Source organism: Panthera onca, chromosome F1 (genome assembly GCF_046562875.1).
Source record: "Panthera onca isolate mPanOnc1 chromosome F1, mPanOnc1 haplotype 2, whole genome shotgun sequence".
Classification (NCBI taxonomy): domain Eukaryota; kingdom Metazoa; phylum Chordata; class Mammalia; order Carnivora; family Felidae; genus Panthera; species Panthera onca.
Genome location: NC_138355.1, coordinates 56,003,608 through 56,025,863, shown reverse-complemented (window position 1 = coordinate 56,025,863; position 22,256 = coordinate 56,003,608). Strand labels below are relative to the sequence as shown.

General features: G+C 35.8%; 1 protein-coding gene across 1 annotated transcript in view; it reads left to right on the top strand.

The window, feature by feature from the left end:
* USH2A (usherin) overlaps positions 1-22,256 on the top strand; it is a 737,363-nt gene that overhangs the window by 609,024 nt on the left and 106,083 nt on the right. Inside the window, exons 59-60 of the mRNA XM_078441308.2 lie at positions 15,452-15,610; positions 17,073-17,235. Coding sequence (XP_078297434.2) covers positions 15,452-15,610; positions 17,073-17,235 — 322 coding nt within the window. The remainder of the gene's footprint in view (positions 1-15,451; positions 15,611-17,072; positions 17,236-22,256) is intronic.

The window sequence follows — 22,256 nt, the reverse complement described above, 5'->3', positions numbered from 1 at the left end:
GTTTAGTGTGTTATCATATTTTGATGTAAGCATCATCTTCAGGTACAAATCTGAATGCATTACTGTGGAGTAAGGATTAAAGTGAAATCTCTTTGACCTGTCTTTAAACATAAGGAACATAGGGAAATTTTGTTTAAGTACAATGTGAAATGCATTAAAGTGTTAAATTCACTTCAAAATATGTGATATATGTTTAATATCTAATCATTAGATAAAATTGACACAAATTTCTATTGTCTCCATCAGAATAACATACACTGAAAATAATTGGTTAACAGCCATGTTGACCGTCGGTAGGTCCATTCCATAAAATAATTAGCAAAGATACATTTTTCATTTACTTGAACAATTATCTCTGTCAAAATAAAAGAGTTAAGCTGGCATTTGGAAGAAAAGCTTCCAAATTCATTCTATGTGGCCAGCATTACCCTGATACTAAAACCAGATAAAGGCACCACAAAAAAGATAACTGCAGGTCAATATCTGGTCTGATGACCAGAGATGCAAAAATCCTCAACAAAATAGTAGTAAACTGAATCCAACAGTAAATTAAAAAAATCATTCACCACAATCATGTGGGATTTATTCCTGGGTCACAAGGTTAGTTCAATATTCATAAATCAATGTGATACATAACGTCAATAAAGAAAGGATAAGAACTATATAATCATTTCAATAGATGCAGAAAAAGCATTTGACAAAGTACAGCATCCATTCATGATAAAAACCCTCAACAAAGTAAGTTTAGAGGGGACATACCTCAACATAATAAAGGCCATATATGAAAAACCCACAGCCAACATCATCCTTAATGGAGAAAAACAGAACGTTTCCCCTAAAGTCAGGAACAAGACACGGATGTCCACTCTCACCACTTCTATTCAACATAGTACTGGAAGTCAGAAAGTTGCAGGATACAAATCAATGTACAGAAATCTGTTGCATTTCTATACACCAATAATGAAGCAGCAGAAAGAGCAATTGAGAAAACAATCTCATTTGCAATTTCACCAAAAATAATAAGATACCTAGGAATCAATCTAACCAAAGAGGTGAAAGACCTGTATTCTGAAAACTATAAAACACTGATGAAAGAAATGGAAGACAATATAAAGAAATGGAAAAACATTCCATGCTCATGGATTGGAAAAATAATATTGTTAAAATGTCTATACTACCCAAAGTAATCAATACTTTCAATGCAATCCCTATTGAAATACCAACAACATTTTTCACAGAACTAAAAGAAACAATCCTAAAATTTGCATGGAACTACAAAAGACTCTGAATAGCCAAAGCAATTTTGAAAAAAAGGAAGAAAAGCAGAGGCATCACAATTTCACTTTGTTATATTGGAAAGCTGTAGTAATCAAAACAGTATGGTACTAGCACATAGATCAATAGAACAAGATAGAAAACCCAAGGAAAAAAAAAAACACAATTACATGGTCAATTAATCTTCAACAAAGAAATGGTGTTGGGAAACAAATGGTGTTGGGAAAACTGGACAGAAACATGCAAAAGAATTAAACTGGACCACTTTCTCACACCATATACAAAAATAAATTCAAAATGGATTAAAGACCTAAACATGAGCCCTAATATCATAAATATCTTAGAAGAGAGCACAGGCAGTAATTTGTCTGACATCAGCTGTAGCAACTTTTTTCTAGATAGGTCCCCTGAGGCGAGGGAAACAAAAGCAAAAATAAACTATTGAGACTTCATCAAAACAAAAAGCTTCTACACAGCAAAGAAAACAAACAAAACTAGAAGGCAACCTGTAAAATGGGAGAAGATATTTGCAAATGGCATATTCAATAAAAGGTTAGTATCCAGAATATATAAAGAACTTATAAAACTCAACACGCAAAAAACAATCCAATTTTAAAAATGGGCAGAAGATATGAACAGACATGTATCCAAAGAAGACATACAGATGACCAACACACACATGAAAAGATGCTTATCAACACTTATCATCAGTGAAATGCAAGTCAAAACTACAATGCAGTTATCACCTCACACGTCAGAATAGCTAAAATGAAAAACACAAGAAACAACAGTTGTTGGCGCAGGTGTGGAGAAAGGCGAACCCTCTTGCACTGTTGGTGGGAATGCAAACTGGTGCAGCCACTGTGGAAAACAGTTATGGAGGTTCCTCGAAAGTTAAAAATAGAACTACCCTAAGATCCAAAAATTGCATTATCCGGTATTCAACCAGAGAATAATACATCACTAATTCAAAGGAATATATGCACCCCTATGTTTGTAGCAGCATTATTTACAATAACCAAGATATGGGAGCAGCCCAAATGCCCATCAGTCCATCAATTGATGAATGGATAAAGAACGAATGTATATATATTGTCCATCCATAAAAAAAAGAATAAAATCTTACCATTTGCAATGACATGGATGGAACTAAAGAGTATAATGCTAAGTGAAATGCCAGTCAAAGAAAGACAAATACCATATGATCTCACTCAGATGTAGAATTTAAGAAACAAAACAAATGAGCCAAGGCAGGGATGGGGGTGGGGGTGGAGAAAGAGAGAGAGAGAGAGAGAAACCAAGAAACAGACTCTACTATAGAGAACAAACTGATGGTGACCAGAGGGGGAGGTGGTGGGGGACGGGTTAAATAGGTGATGGGGATTTGTTTTTTTTTTTTTGCAGGTTGAAATCATTTTATAAGATATAAATCTATGATTATGCAACATTTCTATTATTTTTTTTCTTTTTAAGATGACTATTTTTTTATTTTTTTATTTTATTTTTTATTTTTTAAAATTTACATCAAAATTAGCATATAGTGAAACAATGATTTCAGGAGTAGATTTCTTAATCCCCCTTGCCCATTTAGCCCATTTCCCCTCCCACAACCTCTCCAGTAACTTTCAGTTTGTTCTCCATATTTATGAGTCTCTTCTGTTTTGTCCCCCTCCCTGTTTTTATATTAGTTTTGTTTCCTTTTCCTTATGTTCATCTGTTTTGTCTCTTAAAGTCTTCATATGAGTGAAGTCATATGATTTTTGTCTTTCTCTGACTAATTTCACTTAGCATAACACCCTCCAGTTCCATCCACGTAGTTGCAAATGGCAAGATTTCCTTCTTTTTGATTGCCGAGTAATACTCCATTGTATATATATACCACTTCTTCTTTATCCATTCATCCAGCAGTGGACATTTGGACTCTTTCCATACCTTGGCTATTGTTGATAGTGCTGCTATAAACATTGGGGTGCACGTGTCCCTTCGAAACAGCACACCTGTATCCCTTGGATAAATACCAAGTAGTGCAATTGCTGGGTCGTAGGGTAGTTCTATTTTTAGTTTTTTGAGGAAGGTGATGGGGCTTAATATGACTTGTGATGAGCACTACGTGACATATGGAATTCTTTACTCATTATATCATACACCTGAAACTAATATAACACTTTATGTTAGCTAATTGGAATTAAAATAAAAACTAAAAACAGGTAATATAGTCAAGAAAGTAACATACAGGCCTAATATATAAAACTTCAATTCTCATGAACCAAGAGCCTTCTGATGTCCTAACCTAAGATCAAAAACAAAAGGGCCTTAATTTGGTCAAATTCACAGGAGAAAATTTATCAAGAGCTTTATAAGTAAAGAAAAATGTAAGTCTGTCCAAGATATTAAATATAAATGATTGCATCCACCTTTGTTTTAAAATATAAATATACAACACATTAAATTAAACAACAGAAAGGAACAATGACTGGTGCCAGCCTGTGTCATAAAGTGCTATGCTCCTTATCTCAGTCTTAGGAACACAGATCTTGAACTCTGTTCTTCGTTTTGATGGAATAAAACACATATCTTCTGCTGTGGAAAATGTACAAACTTGAATATCCCTTTACAGAATCAACGTCTCCTTGCATGGAACAGCATTGCCATCTCGCCATCTTTTAGCATATTTCTCCTTGGCATCTTTACAGTGCTGTGGTGCTTTTGTGCCATGAAGTAAAATGAGGCAGAAAAGAGCCAGTCAGAGACCAGATTTAGTCTATTAACCAGAGATTTCTCGGACTCAGACCAGGGTGTTCTACAACCCAAATTCTCAAAGAACAGTAAGAGAAAGTCCAAGATGATAAGCAAAATTAATGATTTCCAAGCCATGTGATGAAGAAGTTCCATGGCTTATCAAATCTCTTGTCATTTTAACATTATTATACACATAAATTGCCATTGCTAATCTGAAGACCTTACACTCTGTAAGGACCTGAAGACAACGGGTGTGAGATGAAAGAGAAAACCGGGATTCATAGCCCAATGGTTCCACCTGTGAGCTGACTACACAAGTCAGTCTTTCTCCCTGAGTCTCTGTTCTGTGCGTCTGTAAAATGGAAATAGCAATAGCACCTACACTTGGGTTGTTGCAAAGATTACAGGAGGTAATTTATATAACTGGCAGACACTGTGTAATGTTCTGTAAGTAGTGATGGTTCTTTGGGGGAAATTATTTTTGTCTTCAATTATTTATTTTGAAAATGTATTTGCTTCAGCTTTTGCTAGGTTCCAAGCCCCCTGGTTTTAAAATGATAAAACTGTGCACTGCAGGATCGTGTTTGTAAATTTTTAAGACTTCTTTAGAATTTCCCTGCATTTTGTCATTTTTCCTTTGAATTCAACATCATATTTTTATGCTTAGGGTATAATGTTTCCACTCAGAAAAGAATTGTTGTGGAATAAAACACGCCTTCTGCTTTTTTAAATGTAACCTTAACTCTTGTCTACCTCAGGCTTTGTGGAAATTGTTCAGTCTAGTGCAGCCTAGGGGATATCATAGAAATGCCTCACTAACTCTGACCATGTAACCAATGGTTAAAAAATCTATAATATCCAGACCTGTCAATCTTTTAGTTTCAGATGCACAAAATCCATTACAGAAACCCTGTAATATATGGAAAGATTAAAATCTTAAATTAAAGTTTTTCCTGGTGCCTAGAAGGATTTTGAACTCAGTAAACAGGCAGATGATTTTGACTTGTGTATAATCTACAGTTGATTTTACTGGAAACTACCTCATGCTGTGTTTTGATTTGGATAATAAAAACATTTTTCTGTTTCTGAATAGTCACAAATATATGTCTTAAACAGAAAGAAAACAAACATGTTATAACCAGAGGTTGTTTATTTGCTCACAATCAAGAGCTTTCTGGGTATTCACCATACCCCCCTGCCATTACAAATGATGACATCATAAGCGGAACTGAAAAAAATGGCTAAACATTCCATCCCTATAGTTCTCAAATCTGAATGAACATTAGAATCTTCATCAGAAAACTTTTGCAAAGACCAATTCTCAACCCCAAGTTTACTGAATAAAAGTCTCTGGGGATGAAGTTAAGCAATCTAGATTTTTTTTAAGTTCCCCTGATGATTTTGATGTGCTTCAAATTTAGTAGTCATGAATCATACACCAAGCAAAAGTGGTCAATTACAATATTTCTTTGAAAACATGAATCAAACCACTTTCTCTTGAATGTACAAACCCCAAATGGTGGTTCAGTTAACTGGTTTTTTTTACACGTATTTTGTTTTGTGGTCGGTGTGAATAGAGTGACTTTACACAGGTAAGTTGCTGGGGGAAAAAATGTCTATGCGGCTGCTTGGCAACAGAACATTACCTAGGCAATTAAGTGTGTTTTCAGCTTATAAATTATTGTTTCAATGATATCTATAAATTAAGTCTTAATACATGTTTATAAATCCTATCAGAAAAGGAAGTGAGGCCCCGGGAATGTGTGAGAATATTCAGGGGAAGTATAATTGAAACACTATTGACAAATATCATTTATATGCATAGTATCACTTGTTTATATTTGCCATTTGTTAAATTTCTAGTATATGCCAAACACTTTGATAAGCACTTTCCTTGCTTTACCTCAGTTAATACTCATGCAAACTCTGGGTGACAATATCATTATCTCCATATTAAGACAAGAAATTTGAATCTTGGGGCGCCTGGGTGGCTTAGTCCGTTAAGCGTCCGACTTCAGCTCAGGTCATGATCTCACGGTTCATGAGTTCAAGCCCCACATTGGGTTCTGTGCTGACAGCTCAGAGCCTAGAGCCTGCTTCAGATTCTGTGTCTCGCTTTCTGCCCTTCCTCCGCTCATGCTGTCTCACTCTCTCTCAAAAAGAAATAAACATTAAAAATTAAAAAAAAAAGAAAGAAAGAAATTTGAATCTCAAAGAAGTGATATGATATACTCAAGGTTACACAGCAGAGCCGAGATCCAAATTCAGGTCTGTTCTCTACAACTGCCTTGTGAATGCAGTCTCTGCGTGTCTTTGGCTTAACTCTGAGATCCAAATCAAACTTTTTATTTATTACCCAACGTCTTTCAGATTTGGGATACAGCAACTATGCTCTTTGAAATAGTAGCCCAGAGGGCCAAGAAACAGAGCTAGGTGTTGGCAAAAACCAAATGTTTTTGGCTGGAAATGTCAAGATCAGAAGAATTAATTGTGGAAATGGTGAGCCCCTAAAGGGAAAATATCTACCTGGCAATAGTTTTCTCCTGTGGCGTGAAGGAGCTAGTAACCAGAAGTCTTTGCCTATCAATCCAAAAGTCCAGGAAGAATAGACATGACTTAGCAAAGCCAGATTCCAAATGCAGAAAGATTTTAGTAAGGTGGGAGAGGGAGTCATTTCTCAAAAGTCCACAAAAAGAATATTAAATACTATTTTAAAACCTCGGTAGACATTCTCTTACCTTCCAGTAAATCCCAGTTCCCTTTCATATCATTATTACTTGATAAGATAAATGTCAGTAGTAAGACTATCAAAATACTTCAATTGCAAGCTCTAGAAAATCAAGATTTCTACTCTTTTGTATATCATTTGTACCTCCAAATCAGATGGTGCACAAATAGCATACCTTTATAAAATGTTTGCTGAATTAATGAAAGAACAAATAGTGAGTAAGCTTCTAATATTCATCATTCAGTTGAGTATAAATTTTGGACTTTCTGCTGCTTAGAATTAGTCAAACACTTGGTTTCCTTTAGAAGCCTATCCCTCCCTCCACAGTAACTCAACCTCAAACACACATGGACATCCACAAATACATATTTGTATATTCACACATACACAAATACATATTTCTCCTTTAAAGACAAACAGGACGCATACACATATTTTCCAAATGCTGTATGTCATCTTCTGGATGCCTATCTTTTTTTTCCACTTATTTCTGAAAAGGAAATCCTGGTTTCTAGGTGGAACGGGGTCAACCATTTCATTTTTCTGGGGCCTTGGGCTAGTTGCACAGTGTCTCTGAACTTCAGGTTTCTCATCTGTGAAAGGGGATATTAAATGCTTACCTTGTACTGCTGTTATGCAAAGTCAGTGAGAGAGCATGGGTAAGCATTTAGTGGGCACTACCTGGATGCTGGCTATTATTGTTCAAGCTACAGATGTCAGCCAGGCTAGTCTATTCCTAACCGTTCCTTCTCACCTTTTACCAGCTCCTAACCTCAGGTCAGGACTTACACGTTCATATTAAATACAGCAAAGGATATATGTTCAACTAATGGGTAAAAAATCATAGAAAATGAAGAAGCAAATATTTCATGTAACATAAATGGTTTACTCAGAATAGGAATAGAGATATTCCTGCTGTTTCAGAAAACAAACATTCAAAATTATTTAAACCCTGAAGGTACTAATGAGTCTTTCTAATTTATCAAGGTGATGACTATATTTTGAACTATTCTAGCCCTTCATCATGTTCTAATTAATAATGTCACCGTATCCAACACACTTTTCTCACTAAAGATTGTGTTATTTGGGTTTCATGCATAATATCAAAATACTGGTTCTTGTCCATTAACATTCATCTCTTGGTCCAATAAAGAAAAGAATTAGCAACAATTCTTCTATGAGAAATCATTTCAATTAACATTTCTTAGAAATAAAAAGATATTGGTTAGGAATAAAAATGCTTTTTATTAGCAAAGTTTTGATAAAGGGTATTTAGGCACAATATAGTCTATCCACAGACATTAGGCATCTTGGTGGTCAGTTAGCTCATCAACAGCAGTGTATTAGATCAGTTACTAGCCATTTAAAGCCAAAATAGGCATTAAGCTTTCTAAAAAATTTACATCACATTAATTGGGATTCAACAATAACAATTATTTCAATTTTCTTATAAGTACAAAACCCAGGCTGAACTTCAGAAGAAAGTGTAAAACTCGTTTCAATGATTTACATTTTATGTAGAAGAGTGTTAAATCCGTCTTTTTTCAGCTAAATTGAGGTATAATTGACAAATGAGATTATAATATATTTAAAGAGTACAATGTGGTGTTTTGACATATATACGTTGTGAAAGGATTCCCACCATTGAGTTAATTAATGCAAGCATCATCTCACATATTTATTTTTTTTTTCTTTTTGGTGAGAATACGAGTTCTACTCTCTTAGCAAATTTCAATTATACAGTACTGTATTGTCAACTATAGTCACCATGTTATATCTTGGATCTTCTAACCTTATCCATCTTATAAGTGTAAGTTTGTACCCTTTTACCAACTTCACCCTATTTCCCCCATCCTCCAGTCCCTGGAAACTGCCATTCTACTTCGTTTCTAGGAGTTTGATTTTTTTTAAGATTCCACACATAACTGATACCATAAAGTTATTGTATTTGTCTGGCTATTTCACTTAGCATAATGCCTTCCAGTTTCATCCATGTTGTCACAAATGGTAGTATTTTCTTCCTTTTTTAAGGCTGAAAGTATTCCAGTGTGTGTGTGTGTGTGTGTGTGTGTGTGTGTGTGTGTGTTTGTGTGTGTGTGTATTACATTTTCTTCATCCATCCATGGATAGGCACTTCAGTTGTCTCTGTAACTTGACTATTGTGAATAATGTTGCAATGAACATGGGAGTATAGATAGCCCTTGAGATAATTATCTCATTTCCTTTGGCTATATCCTCAGAAGTAGAATTCCTGGATCATATAGTAGTTCTATTTTTAATTTTTTGAGGAACCTCCTTTCTGTTTTCCATAGTAAACTGGAAATATGAGTTTGCATTCCTACCAACAATGTACAAACATTCCTTTTACTTTACATCTTCACCAGTATTTGTTATCTTTTCTCTTTTTGATAATAGTCATTCTAACAGGTATGAGATCGCATCTCGTTTTTCATTTGCATTTCCCTAATCATTAAGGATGTTGAGCACATTTTCATGTGCCTGTTGGCCATTTGTCTGTCTTATTTGGGAAAAAAAAATGTCTATTCATAGCCTTTGTCCATTTTTTAATTGGTTCATTTGTTTTTTGTTATTGAGCTGTATGAGTTCCTTATATATTCTGGATATTAGCCCCTTATTAGATGAATGGTTTGCAAATACCTTCTCCCATTCCACAGGTTGACTTTTCCTTTTGTTGATGGCTTCCTTTGCTGTGCAGAAGGCTTGTAATTGATGTGACACACTTGTTGAGTTTTTTATTTTGTTGCCTTTGCTTTTTTCACTTAATGAATTTCTTGCTTTACTGAGTTCTTATATGTAGTAGACATTTTTCTCAGAAATTTACATGTATCTCATTTAATGCTTTTAACAACCTAATATAGTATACCCTATTGTTTTGCCCATTTTACTAATTAGAACAAATCAATATAGATATTACCAAATTTTGTAATCTGGGTTATTTTACATGTAGGTGTTAGAACCAACCCACAATGGATCTGACTCCAAATTCTGTAGTCAAAATTACTGTTATATTTTCTCAGTATTTTTCTACATAAACAGTGCCCAGTGCAGAAAGCAAATGATTTTTTTCTAACTTCTACTATGATCCAGTTCAAAAGCTAAAAAATAACTTTGCTATAAATATAGCAAATATGAATGAGGACAATGTAATTCAAGAGCAGCCCGTCCAATAATCCAGTAGGAGTGTTTTATTTGTAGCTTAAAACTCCATGAGATATAACTCACTAGCCTTTGGGTGTATTGATTCCTGTCTTCATTTTAATGAACATAAGAATATTTGCTGAGCCCCACTCAGGAGCAAGGCATAATGCTAGACACCCTGAGAGCTACAAAGAAGAATGAGTCATTGTCCTTCCTGTCATGAACCCTATTATCTATTAGGGTAGAAAGGCCATAAAATGATAAATATTATACAAAGTTACGTAAAATTTCCATATAGTTGGAATCGATGTATGTTTAAGAGAGTCTTGTTTCCCTTCCAAACTTCCAAAAGGGCATAACCAAAATATGCCTACCAAAATATACAAGCAAGAATTTAGGCTGATTTGTTCAGAGCATTACATTAAGTGCAACGAATGTTTTGAAGCAAACGCAGCTACCAAACCGAATTAATAGTTTTCCTCTTAGAATTGTTGCTGCTCCAGCTCCTAAAAAAAAGATTTTTAAGAAGGATTATTTGATTGACTTGCCCCATTGTAAAGTATGCACCTGCTGTGAAATGAAGCCATGGAGAAAAAAAAAGTTGAATAATTTAACTTTTTTATTTGTAAAGATAATCAGGGTTTTTCTGATTACATCTTAACTTCATAAATGTTAAATAACCTATCAGCATCTAGTTGTTGTAAATTATGAAAAGGAGCCTTGCAAGGAATATTAACCAACGAAATCCTTGTTCTTTAGTGAACAAGAAAATGTGTTATGGCAGCTTGTCATTGTGCGACTGGTAACTTTGACACCAAATAACAAAACTGCCATTTGCACTTAGGGTAAATTGGTTCACTTGAGCTTCCACTGCTCCTCTTGCTCTGACATAAATTTATGAACTCGGGAACTAACCAAGTCGTGTGGCTTCCCAGCTGACTTTAACAAATATGCCCATTTCATTTCATTTAGTCATCAGAATACCAGGGGGCTAGGTCGTTTCAGACTCATTGCAGATGGTATAGGGCTTGCAGGGACACAGGAAGCTTTCATGTCACAGTCCTGTAAATGATGACAGTGGAGGGGCCCTCTTTCCTAAATACATGTCACTGTTTGACATGCTCACAGCTTCAAGGAGCATTTTCTGTTTCAACACTTCATAGGTATATGTAAAGGACATTTATTTCCAATTAACCAAGACGTGAAAAATACATTTTCCAGGTTCATGCCTTGACTGGCCATGTTTAAACCTAGACCAAGGTTATGTCTATATTTGAAATGTAGCAGAAGCGCAGTTGTGTTCCTTGACCCCCTAGGAGTTCTGTCCTTCTAGGCAGAGAAGTTACTGGAAGCAGACCAGTAGCTATAGACTGAAGACATATGTCAGATGAATTGGAGAAAAGACTGTTCTAAATTACTGCTAGAATTGAAAAATAAAACATCTTCATAGGAATACAGTTTGATTGTATCCAAGTATTCATAAAAAAACAAAATTAGATAAAGTATTGTTATAAAGATATTTACTTGAAAGAATATAACATTTACTTGTAATTGGAATAGAAACTTAATATAAAAGGTGAGTTCAGAGTGTTTGAGGACACATAAAACTTTGAGAGTCATAGTTGTGGGTTTCATTTTGCATTTTGTTCCATTTCGTTTTGTTTTGCTGAAATGTCTGCCATTTATTCAGCACTTTCTATGTTGTAGGAAAGCACTAAAATGTTTTACATGCATTTTCTAATTTAATCCTTATAGCTCTTTATGAGATGGCTGTTAGTATCATCATTTTAAAGATGAAGAGGCCAGTGTTCATAGAGGTTAGGTAACTTATCAGAAACAAATAAGGGCAGAGGAAGGATTTGATCTGTTTTGCTCCATTCTGTGGTTTGTCTAGTTCAACAAGAACGATGGAGTATTTTTCAAATGTGTGTTTGTCAAACTTTTCTGTAAAATCTACCCTAGAAACAGAGAAGAAAGAATGAAAATGCAATCTCAGGAGGTCTAGAAACAGCCTAAAGCAATTACCCTAAGCTTGTGATTTCTTCAAGGTCTTGCTTTTTATCTTAAAGATTCATACAAATTTGCCATTGTATTCCAATGCGTTTGTCTTCATCCAAACCTTAGTGTGTTTTATAATTTATCATTAGGGGAAAAATTTGTTTTTTACTAATCTCTTTGGCTAAAGAGTAATATGCTGTTATATTTCAAGATACTAGGTTGCTCTGGAGAAAGCTGACCCCAATAATAGGTTCAATGTCCAGGCAATTATTTCTGTCTTCATTTTATTATAAATATGTGGGTACAAACAGCAACCTTCCCCCCCCCCACACTGCTTTACAGACTACGTCAGGGTAACAATAAGGAGAAATTCCCAGCATGTGAGGTAGAATACTGTGCCATTCCGAATGAATGGAAATTTCCATAAACGTATCTTATTGCTGAGATGTCCACCTGCAAACTGAGAAAGTCCCTGATCTGTTCTTCAATCTTTTTTACTACTTTGAACAACAATCTCCAAAGAACATTTTTAGTGGGGGGAAAAAGCCTGATTATACCGTTCTTTATTCTACCTCTAATACAGCACATAGGTTTTCCTTCTCCATTAATGAACCGAGAGTCTCAAATGGTCCCTATAATCAACTCTCTTCATCAACTCTCCAACTTCATTTTAATTATAGCAGTCTTGTTGGAAGCAGTAAAACCATTCCCAGTTTTGTCTTACAGTTCAGAATTAGGCCTTAAGAACCTTTTCTAAATAAACCCATTATGTGTATTCATGAAGCCATTAAAGAGAAAAATAAATTTATTTGAATTTTCTAGGCATTAATTTTTGTCTTGATGTGTTTTTTCTCCATGGAAACAAAATAACATAGAAATGCCTATTACTTGAGATTCAGCAGAAACGTGGGCCCAGCCAAATTTTCATCCTGTATCTATAGAAGATTACCCATGATGAATTCATTTTAAAGCAATAGTGAACAACTAAAATTAAGTTGTGTTTTGATTGCATCATGAGTAGGACTTGTTCAACACACTGGTTTTGTCAGCATAAACTCTGTTGTCATATGGTTAGTTCTGAGGTAACTTTAGAGTTAAAATGACTGACTAGTAAAAGTTCTAATCGGTCAATAACCCTATAATTTCCTAGTCTGGGCCTTTTTAGGAAGAAAAATCCATACCAAATTTTTGCGAACAAGGAAGAGTGGGATTCTGCTGGTTTCCATCGCTCAGGCAGTGGGGCCACGCATTTCCCAAATTTTACAGGTCAAACTGATATTCCAGGAAGAGCTACCATTTTTGTCCTTGTCTTGAAAATAAGTCAACACAAGTCCACAAACATCCAGGGTGTGTGTGGTTCAGTTTTGGAAACCTGCTGTTCAGAACTTTAAATATTCACCTGTAATTTTGTTCCATTAGTGGGATTTTAATTTTTCCATCACTTTTTTTTTCCCAGACCTTGAATCAGTGCCCAATACCTGTTCTTTCTGGGTACCCATGTTTTCTCAAAATTATCCTCTCCTTTTCCCCCCAGTTGTCCTAATCCAAATCTCCATTACCAAGAGAGAGCGTAATATAGAGAGATAAGCTTTGGTATCAGATGGGCCTGAGTTCAAGTGTGACTATCCCAATTAATCAATGTGCAATCTGGAACAAGTTGTTTGACTCCCCCAAGCCCTGGTTTTCTCATCTTAAAAAAAAAAAAAAAAAAAAAGTAATGCAATTTACTTTACAATATTGTCCTGAGGTTTCATTCATTCAGTCAGTCAGTTAACCAACATTTGTTGAGCTGCAACTTTGTGCTAAAATCTAGGCGTTGGAACCACACCGGGGAAAACAGAGTCCCTGACTTTATGAAGTTGACATTCTGGTAGTATTAGATAATGTATGCTGTCCTGCATAAAACTGGATTGCAATGAGATGGCTATTCTTGTTTGGGTTATGGCTGCAACTGAGTAAAAAAAGCAGGGTCTACTCTAAAAATCTTACCCTAAGGGTTTACTCTAAGGCCTGTTTGTGCCTTAGGAAAACAGAAAGGAAACCCAAGAAGAATAGGTTTGGGAGTGGAAAATATAGTGATTCTGCTTTAGGCCTGTTGAGATTGAGGACTCTGTAAAGTAGGCTGTTGAAAATAGAAATCTGGGGGCTCCTGGGTGGCTTGGTCGGTTAAGCGTCCGACTTCAGCTCAGGTCATGATCTCACGGTCCGTGAGTTCGAGCCCCGCGTCGGGCTCTGTGCTGACAGCTCAGAGCCTGGAGCCTGTTTCAGATTCGGTGTCTCCCTCTCTCTGCCCCTCCCCTGTTCATGCTCTGTCTCTCTCTGTCTCAAAAATAAATAAACGTGAAAAAAAATTAAAAAAAAATAGAAATCTGGAATGCAAGAGAGATATAAAGCTGGAGATAGAATTTAAGAATCAATGATAGAATAGCAGTAATTTAAGCTATTAGGACAAAGATAATTTAACGAGGATGCTCCAATTTAGAACAAAAATTCCCAGTCTGGGTTCAGCGAAATCTAGTATCTTTCCAGGAAACAACTCATCACTCCTGACTGTGATGCATATATCCTTCAGAGACTCCTTATTTTCATCCATCCTGCACCAAATCCTGAGAGCATCTCTGGCTTTTACTGGCTCTTCCACTCCTTATACATTGGGGCTATATCTACAAAAAACCTTCATTTTATTTTTTTAGACCTCATTTCTCAAGGGTTATTGAGTCCTGTTCTGTTGATTTCATTGTTTCTACAGCCAAGAGAAACATATGTAAGCACTACAAAGGCAAGTAATTAAACCCACAAATGTTATAAGCTATCAGATCAATGAGCAAGCTTAGCGCGAAATTCCCTTATATTCTTCATTCGAGGCTCATAGACTCTCCTTGAAAAAAAAAGTCCATGTTGTTCGTGACCAAATAAAACTTACAGGCATTTAATTATATGACTAGATTGTGAAGAGGCTAAGCTGACAAGACCTTCTTTCTTTAGGAAGCATTGTGAAAAATGACAGTTTTTGAACCCAAATTTCATATGTATTTAGGTCCATAAGTCTCCCTGACAAAGTGGACTGTCCTGACTCAATAATTAATGCACTGGGAATTCTCTAGGTAGACTATGATTTGGATACTTTATGGGCTATTATGTCAAGGATCTGTGTCAGACTGGATGCATACACAATGCCTACAGAAAAATTATTGTCACAAGCAAAACTGGTGGGGTTTTTTATGTACTTTAAGAGTAAGTAAGCCTAGCAAAAATATATGACACCATTTCTAATTCCCTTGTGTTTTTTAAGAAGTGGAACGTGCTTTTGCTTTTATTTGCCTGTGGAGTATCCCTTTGAATAGAACTATTATATATACTTCATTTGTTTTTGAAAATGGGTGATACACATTGTTTTACTTCTGGAATATACATTCATGCAACTGTTCATTGCTACATTCAGTAATACTTAATTTAAACTATTTTAAAGATAACATTGCTTTCAAAAGACAAATATTTGTTGGCCATTTTGTATAGCATACCTTTGTGTTTTCTCTTTCTCTCTCTTTAAAGGGATCCTTATCCCCCAAATGCCTGTGGAGTACAATGTCTTACTCAATGCTGGAAGTGTGGCACCTCTGACCACCTCTGTTGGTTATCATCAATCCATCCTTCTGGAAAATTTGGCTCCATTCACACAATATGAGATAAGGATACAAGCGTGTCAAAATGGTGAAAGTCTTTCAGACACTTGTCCTGGGCTTTTATAAAAAAAAGCATTTTGTGGAAAAAAAAATTCATTAAAAAGGAATAGATTCTTAATTCAAATACAAAGACTAACATTTCATTTCTTATTTGTACTGGACTGTTTACCCAGAAAAATCAGAGCCTGCCATTGAGTGAAGCATTATGCATTTCTGCACATTAAATCATGAATATTTAAATATATTAAAATGGTGGTTTTGCAAAGTCTTGTTTTATAAGGCCCTTTAAAAGAAAAACACCTAGATCACATAAGGAATCATTGGTAATATAAAACGAAATAAGTATTGTGAAATTTTCAAGAAAAGGTACTCAGTTTGGTTTATTTAAGTTTTATTTGGGGGTGAGGGGAGGCATTATTTATAAGCTGAGTTACGCTCAAATGAATCTTACGTATTTTATGGTGCTTCCCTGAACCTTATCTCATATACGCAGCTTGTCACCCTGAGTTCTATGGCATAGGCTAGTGGTCTATGAAATCATCATCTATCTGAGTGGTCTTGAGGAAAAGCCTCCCTCAGTCCCTTCATCCATCCAAATGTTACATCATGTATTGATGAGAGAAGAAAAGATGTAACTCGTATTGGTGTATAAAACATGTTGCTTCACCTTAAAGAGATGTCCCGATCTTATACTCAGCATGTGGTGGCAACCCCATCTTACATGTGCTTAGGCACTTCTATTTCCAAATGAGTATCAGTTCCCATGGAGTTGGTTAGAATGAGGGGTCTGCGATTTTGCTCTGCCTCATCTCCAAACTTGAGTCCATTTGCCCACTTCTCTCTACAAACCAGACCAAAGCATTTTGTTTTAAAGGATGCTGCTTTCTCTGATCCAGTCTTCAGCTAATCAACATAGGACTATTTTAAACCAGTGTTTTCTTTATTTGAATGCAAAATCAACTTCTGCATCTCTATGTCTATGTCTCTAAAACTATGCTGTGGAGACACAATATTCTTCAAATTGATTGTTTGATTCCTGTGTGTTGGGAGATGGTAATTATTTCGAAGTGTTGGCAAAAATAAGATATTCTTAAGAATAGACAAGATGTGCAGGTCACGCACACACTTATGGTATTCAACTATATTATCACTTTCTGGCTAGAATGACTGTAATAAACTAGAGAAACCACAGTTCAGACAAGCATAAGTGTTCTTGCCTATGCCTCTATAAACTTGTGGTTACTTAATGGATTTTCCAGAAATGATTCCTTATTTAAATATACATAAAATATATATAATATAGTATATATACATATAACTATATTCAAATTATATAGAGATTTATAGTGCTAGTCTAAAATATGTGTACAAGCGTATATATAAAAGTCCAGCTAACATGAGTTCTGTGATCTCCTTACCCTTCTATATGCATATGCAACTCTTTTCGCCGCTTGACAAATCACTAAAGGACTCGATTTTTTTTTTTAAAGGAAGTTGTGGAGTTAGCAGTGGAACGTTTGTCAAGACATCTGAAGCAGCCCCAATGGACCTAAATTCCCCAGTTCTTCAGGCATTGGGGTCAGCTTGCATAGAAGTTAAATGGATGCCACCTAAAAAGCCAAATGGAGTCATCATCAACTACTTTCTTCACAGGTAACATTGACTGTTACTATTATTTTAAATTATTGAAAAATGTGTACTATTCCAGGGCTGTAAAAGCAAATACATTTTCTGTTTCTATAAGGGAATGGGTGGGAATTCATGTTTTTGGAGCACGTGCTAGGATCTAGAATTGATACCGGAAGCTTGTACACATTATCCAAGGGGAAAAGCCACAGCTACCACGCGATATTTTTGTTTTGAGCCCTGCTTGAAGGATGAGACCTCTTAGTCCACATCAGCTTTACCTCTGATGAACTTATAGAGCGGTCCTCTAGAGGCCCACTGACCAAGAGAACATAGTCATCCCAGAGGAGGAACTATGTCTGCAATAAGAATTCTAATATTTTCCATCATCTTTTATGTGGAGCTTGGGAAAAAAATTAAGTTTATTTATTTATTTTGAGAGAGAGAGAGAAAGTGAGAGAGAGCGAGAGTGCAGGAGTTAGGGACAGGAAGAGAAAGAAGGCAAGAGAGAATCCCTGGTAGGCTCCATGCTGTCAACACAGAGCCCAATGTGGGCCTCAAACCCACCAACCGTGGGATCATGACCAAGAATCAGATGCTTAACTGACTGAGCCACCCAGGCACCCCTGGAAAAACTTTTTATCCTCAAAACAGGGTCCTTTTTGCGTGCAGAAAGAACAGCTCAGCTCTGCAGATACCCTTCTGTTGGAATGAGTTTCCGTTCAACTGGCTAGATGATACTGGGATGTAGTAGATGGTAATGTAGCTTCTTTTCACCACGATGTGCAGGATTTGTTAAATGTATCCACCTAAAATGAAGAAAAGAAGGAAAGAGGGAGGGGAGGGTAAGAGAAGAGACAGAGTAAGGAAGGAGAGACAAGGAGACCATAGGCATTCTGGGTTGAAGTGTATTGTGCTCCCTGGTCCAGTCTTCATCCAATCAACACAGACATAGTTTTAAATTAAAGTTTTCTTTAAATAAGTAACGAATAAGGAGAAGAAGGAGAGGGAGAGAGGGAGAAGGGAGAATGGGAAGGAAAGAAAGAGAGAATGGGAGTGGGGGAGAGAATGAAAGAGCAACCCCAAAGGAGGAAGAAAGAGAGGAGAAAAGGCAAAAGTAAAACAGAAACAGAGTCAAGGAGACAAAGAACCTGTCAACTGAGGGTTTGCTGTCTGACTTCGTCCCTTCAGGCAGCTGTAACAAAAATGGTATCAACTGGGGGGGGCTTATAAACAACAAACATGTATTTCTCACGGTTCTGGACGCTGAGAAAATACAAAATCAAGGTGCTGACAGATGTCATGCTTGGTGAGGGCCCACTTGCTGGTTCATACACAGCTGTCATTTCACTGTGTTCTCACCATGGTGGAAGCAACTAGGGAGCTCTGTGAGTCTCTTTCATGAGGGCACCCACCCTACCATGAGTTTCCACTCTCATATCCCAATCACTTCCCAAATGCCTCATCTTACACCACCACCTCGGGAGTTTGGAATTTGACATATGAATTAGGGGTGGAGGAGACGTCCACAACTTAACCGTCTAAGACAAAAAGGACACCATGTAAGGCAGGGACCAGCAGACATAAAGGATGTGCAGACTGAAAACCCCTTCCAAAAGCAATGTATTCACATCAGGCAAACAGAGAAAAACACCTTCTTTCCCAGACCCTCAGCCCTCCTCTAACGTCGTTTGTTAGCATCTCATGTCTTCCTTGTTTGGTCCTGTGCTCTGAATACATCGTGAAACTTCGCTTAGGATCCTCTTGCAATGTTAGGTGTTGAAACCCTTTGATACAGGTCAATCTTCAGTCATGAGTGAGGGTTTGTAGGAAAATTATGAAGAGAAAGTATTATTGCCTTTCTGGTTATGTAAATGACACTGCCCAAGACAAACAAGCCAAATTTCTTCTCAGCAAACATTAATTTGAAGAATAATATTTCTGATTCAAATACACATGAACACGTAAAAATGGCTAATGTGAATTTACATTTTACGCTAAGCACATTAGTGCAGGCTCTAAAGTACCCATCCTCTTGGAATAGTTTTCTTTCATCTACTTAATGCTAATTGTATGAGAAAAGCACATCAAATTCCTATTCTGAATAAAGGGAAATAAAGTATCTGTTATAGACCAGGACGTGGCTTCACTCTGTTGGTTTTGTAAATAAAGCTCATGATTACAGTGACTATTCCATGGCAGCCTTAGAGAGGGAAAACAGGAAATATAATGCAGAAAGCCCGCTTCAATGAAAAATACTGTAAATTGAATTTGACAGCATTTGATGGCATTTGATTATTCTAGTCACAGCCAAACAATGATATAAAGAGTAATATGAAACAGAATGTGTTACTGCCTAGCGGACTCAAAAGCAATAAACCTTCCTCCAATGTGACACAATCACTTCACAATCATAATTGTAGCCTGTTTGATACCTCTGAGTACAGCAGAAGGGCACTGACTGACATAGATACATTTTGTTTTTTATTTAAAGTGAAATGAAAATGGCGCACTGGGGCTCCAGATACAATCGTTATATTCACCTACATAGGCATGAATCACTTGGCGGTTATTTCAGCTGAAGTTTAAATGTGCTTAGACAACAACAATATCAAATTTTTCTTAGATAGCTGCAAAAAAAAAAAAATCAGAAATTTGTAAGGACAGGAATAGAATGTAGACACATAGCTCTTTTTCATTCTGGGACTACATAGAGCCCCTTATATAGTTATAGCCACAAGCCTGCAGTATTTCTGGGGAGGTTATGGCATGTAATTTCTGCTTCATCATTTGCCTCCTCTTTCTTCTATCGCCACCGAAGGAAATACATTTAACTCAAACCAAAGACAGGGTTTGGCCTATGCAGATATTTTCATTAAATTGCAGGAAGCCAACTTGCCAATCCCATTTTGAAAATACTTGTCACTCTGCTCTCTCCAACTCCCTAAAGCACGTCCCCTCAGTAATTTCCTTCTATTGTTTAGAGACTGCCTCTAGATATCATCCTATTAAAAAGTGTCTGTGCTCATAAAGGGATGTTGATGACTGGACAAAACAAAACAACCTAGGAAGGATATGATTATTAATGCAATTGCTTCTGTTCAGTTTACCTGTTACTTTTTTTATTTTATTTAGGCTACTTTGTTGACAAATGTGAGCTACAAAAGGGATTCCCACAGTAGGGACAACATTAATGTTAGTGTTTTTGCAAACTGTTTACTGATAGAGTATAGACAAGGCCATCTTGGGCAGTTGCTTTCTCCTCATAGTACATTTGGATTGTATAATAAAGATTTTTCAGTATTCCCCCTTTATCTTATAACTTTGTAAATGGCAAAATCCAGCTACAAAATCCGACTTCCATCTACAAAATCCACCAAATACTTTTTTCCTTAGGACTCTACAAAACACTTAATAAAATGACCTCCCACCAGGCGCTTCCATTTTAATAGAGACAAAATTGCATCAGGTTTATTCTCATAAACCATCTCTTTAAAGAAGTACAAAGATTGATCGATGTGCAATAAGAAAAATATATATACAGTATCTTGGACTGTAAAAGTCAAAATGAATAACGAGCACCCCTTCTGAGTATTTAAATAGTAAGGTTTTGAAGGATAAAACCTAAGGTAGTTTGGATGGATGGATAATATTGAAGAATATTCCAAGCAGGGAACCACAAATAATAATTTTCTAGAATGTATAATTAAACTGATTGAGTAAACTAAGAAAAGAGTGTATTGACTTAAAAGTGAAGGAACTTTAATGCAGTCAATTCATTTTGTGTGGAAAGATAGATATGGAGATGGAAATAGATGATAGATAGATAAATAGAGAGATAGATGATAGATACATACATACATACATACATACATACATACATAATGTTCATATCTACTGTGAGATCTGAGCCCTGTTATGAAGACCTTTTACTATTATAGGAGATATAAATTTAACTAAGCAAACAAACAGAAAAAGAGAAATATAATGTGAAAAATATAAATATTTACCAGGAAGTTTATAAGAGAGAAAGATTCTTTTTGTTTGGAATATTTAGGGAAGACTTCATTCATTCATGGATGAAGTTGATGTCATTGGGACTTGGCCTTACAAAATAAAAATTTATGGGGCACCTTGGTGGTTCAGTCAATTAAGCATCCAACTCTTGGTTTCAACTCGGGTCATGATCTCTCAATTCATAAGTTCAAGCCCTGCATCAGGCTCTGTGCTGACAGAGCGGAACCTGCTTGAGAACCTGTCTCCCTCTCTTTCTGCCTCTCCCCAGCTCATACTCCCTTTGTCTCAAAAATAAATAAATAAACACTTTAAAAAATAAAAATTTAGTGGTGATTATTAGAAATAGTTTGGTTGGAAGAAGTTTTAACCAGACAGAATATTACAAAGATTATTTATCCTTTCTTTATGACTTACCCAAGGCATATAAAATTTCTATCAATAAAAGTAAATACTATTAATTTTACTATACAAAATATTTCTGCTTTCTTTTTTATAGTTTCCCTTACATAAAAGGAATCATATTGTTCATGCTGTTCTGCAATTTTCTTTGGGGCATTTGTCTGCTCACACACACACACACACACACACACACACACCTCATTTCTCTTAATGACTCAACTATATTTTAACCAGTCTTCTACTGATGGAAAAATAGGTGATTTCCAAGTTTTCATTACAGCAGCAATTTTCAAAAAACACCTGTACAATAAGCATGTGAAGGATTATTCTTAGTACTAGAAGTGCAGGGTCAAATTTTGTACATTTAAAATTTTTAGAGTTTGCTAAATTGTCTCTAAAAATGGTATATAAGGTTTTTAACTCTGAAAACTGCTGTCAGTAGTGGTTCTGATCAATTTTTCAAATCTTTGCCAGTTCAGTATTTTAAATGGCATGTTATTACTGTTTTAATTAAAATTTTTGTCATTATAAGTGAAGTTATTCATTTATTTTAAATATTTACCTGCTATTTGTATGTATGTGTATTATATATTATGCACCCTTAGATTATTGTCTTTTTTTGTTTCTCATTA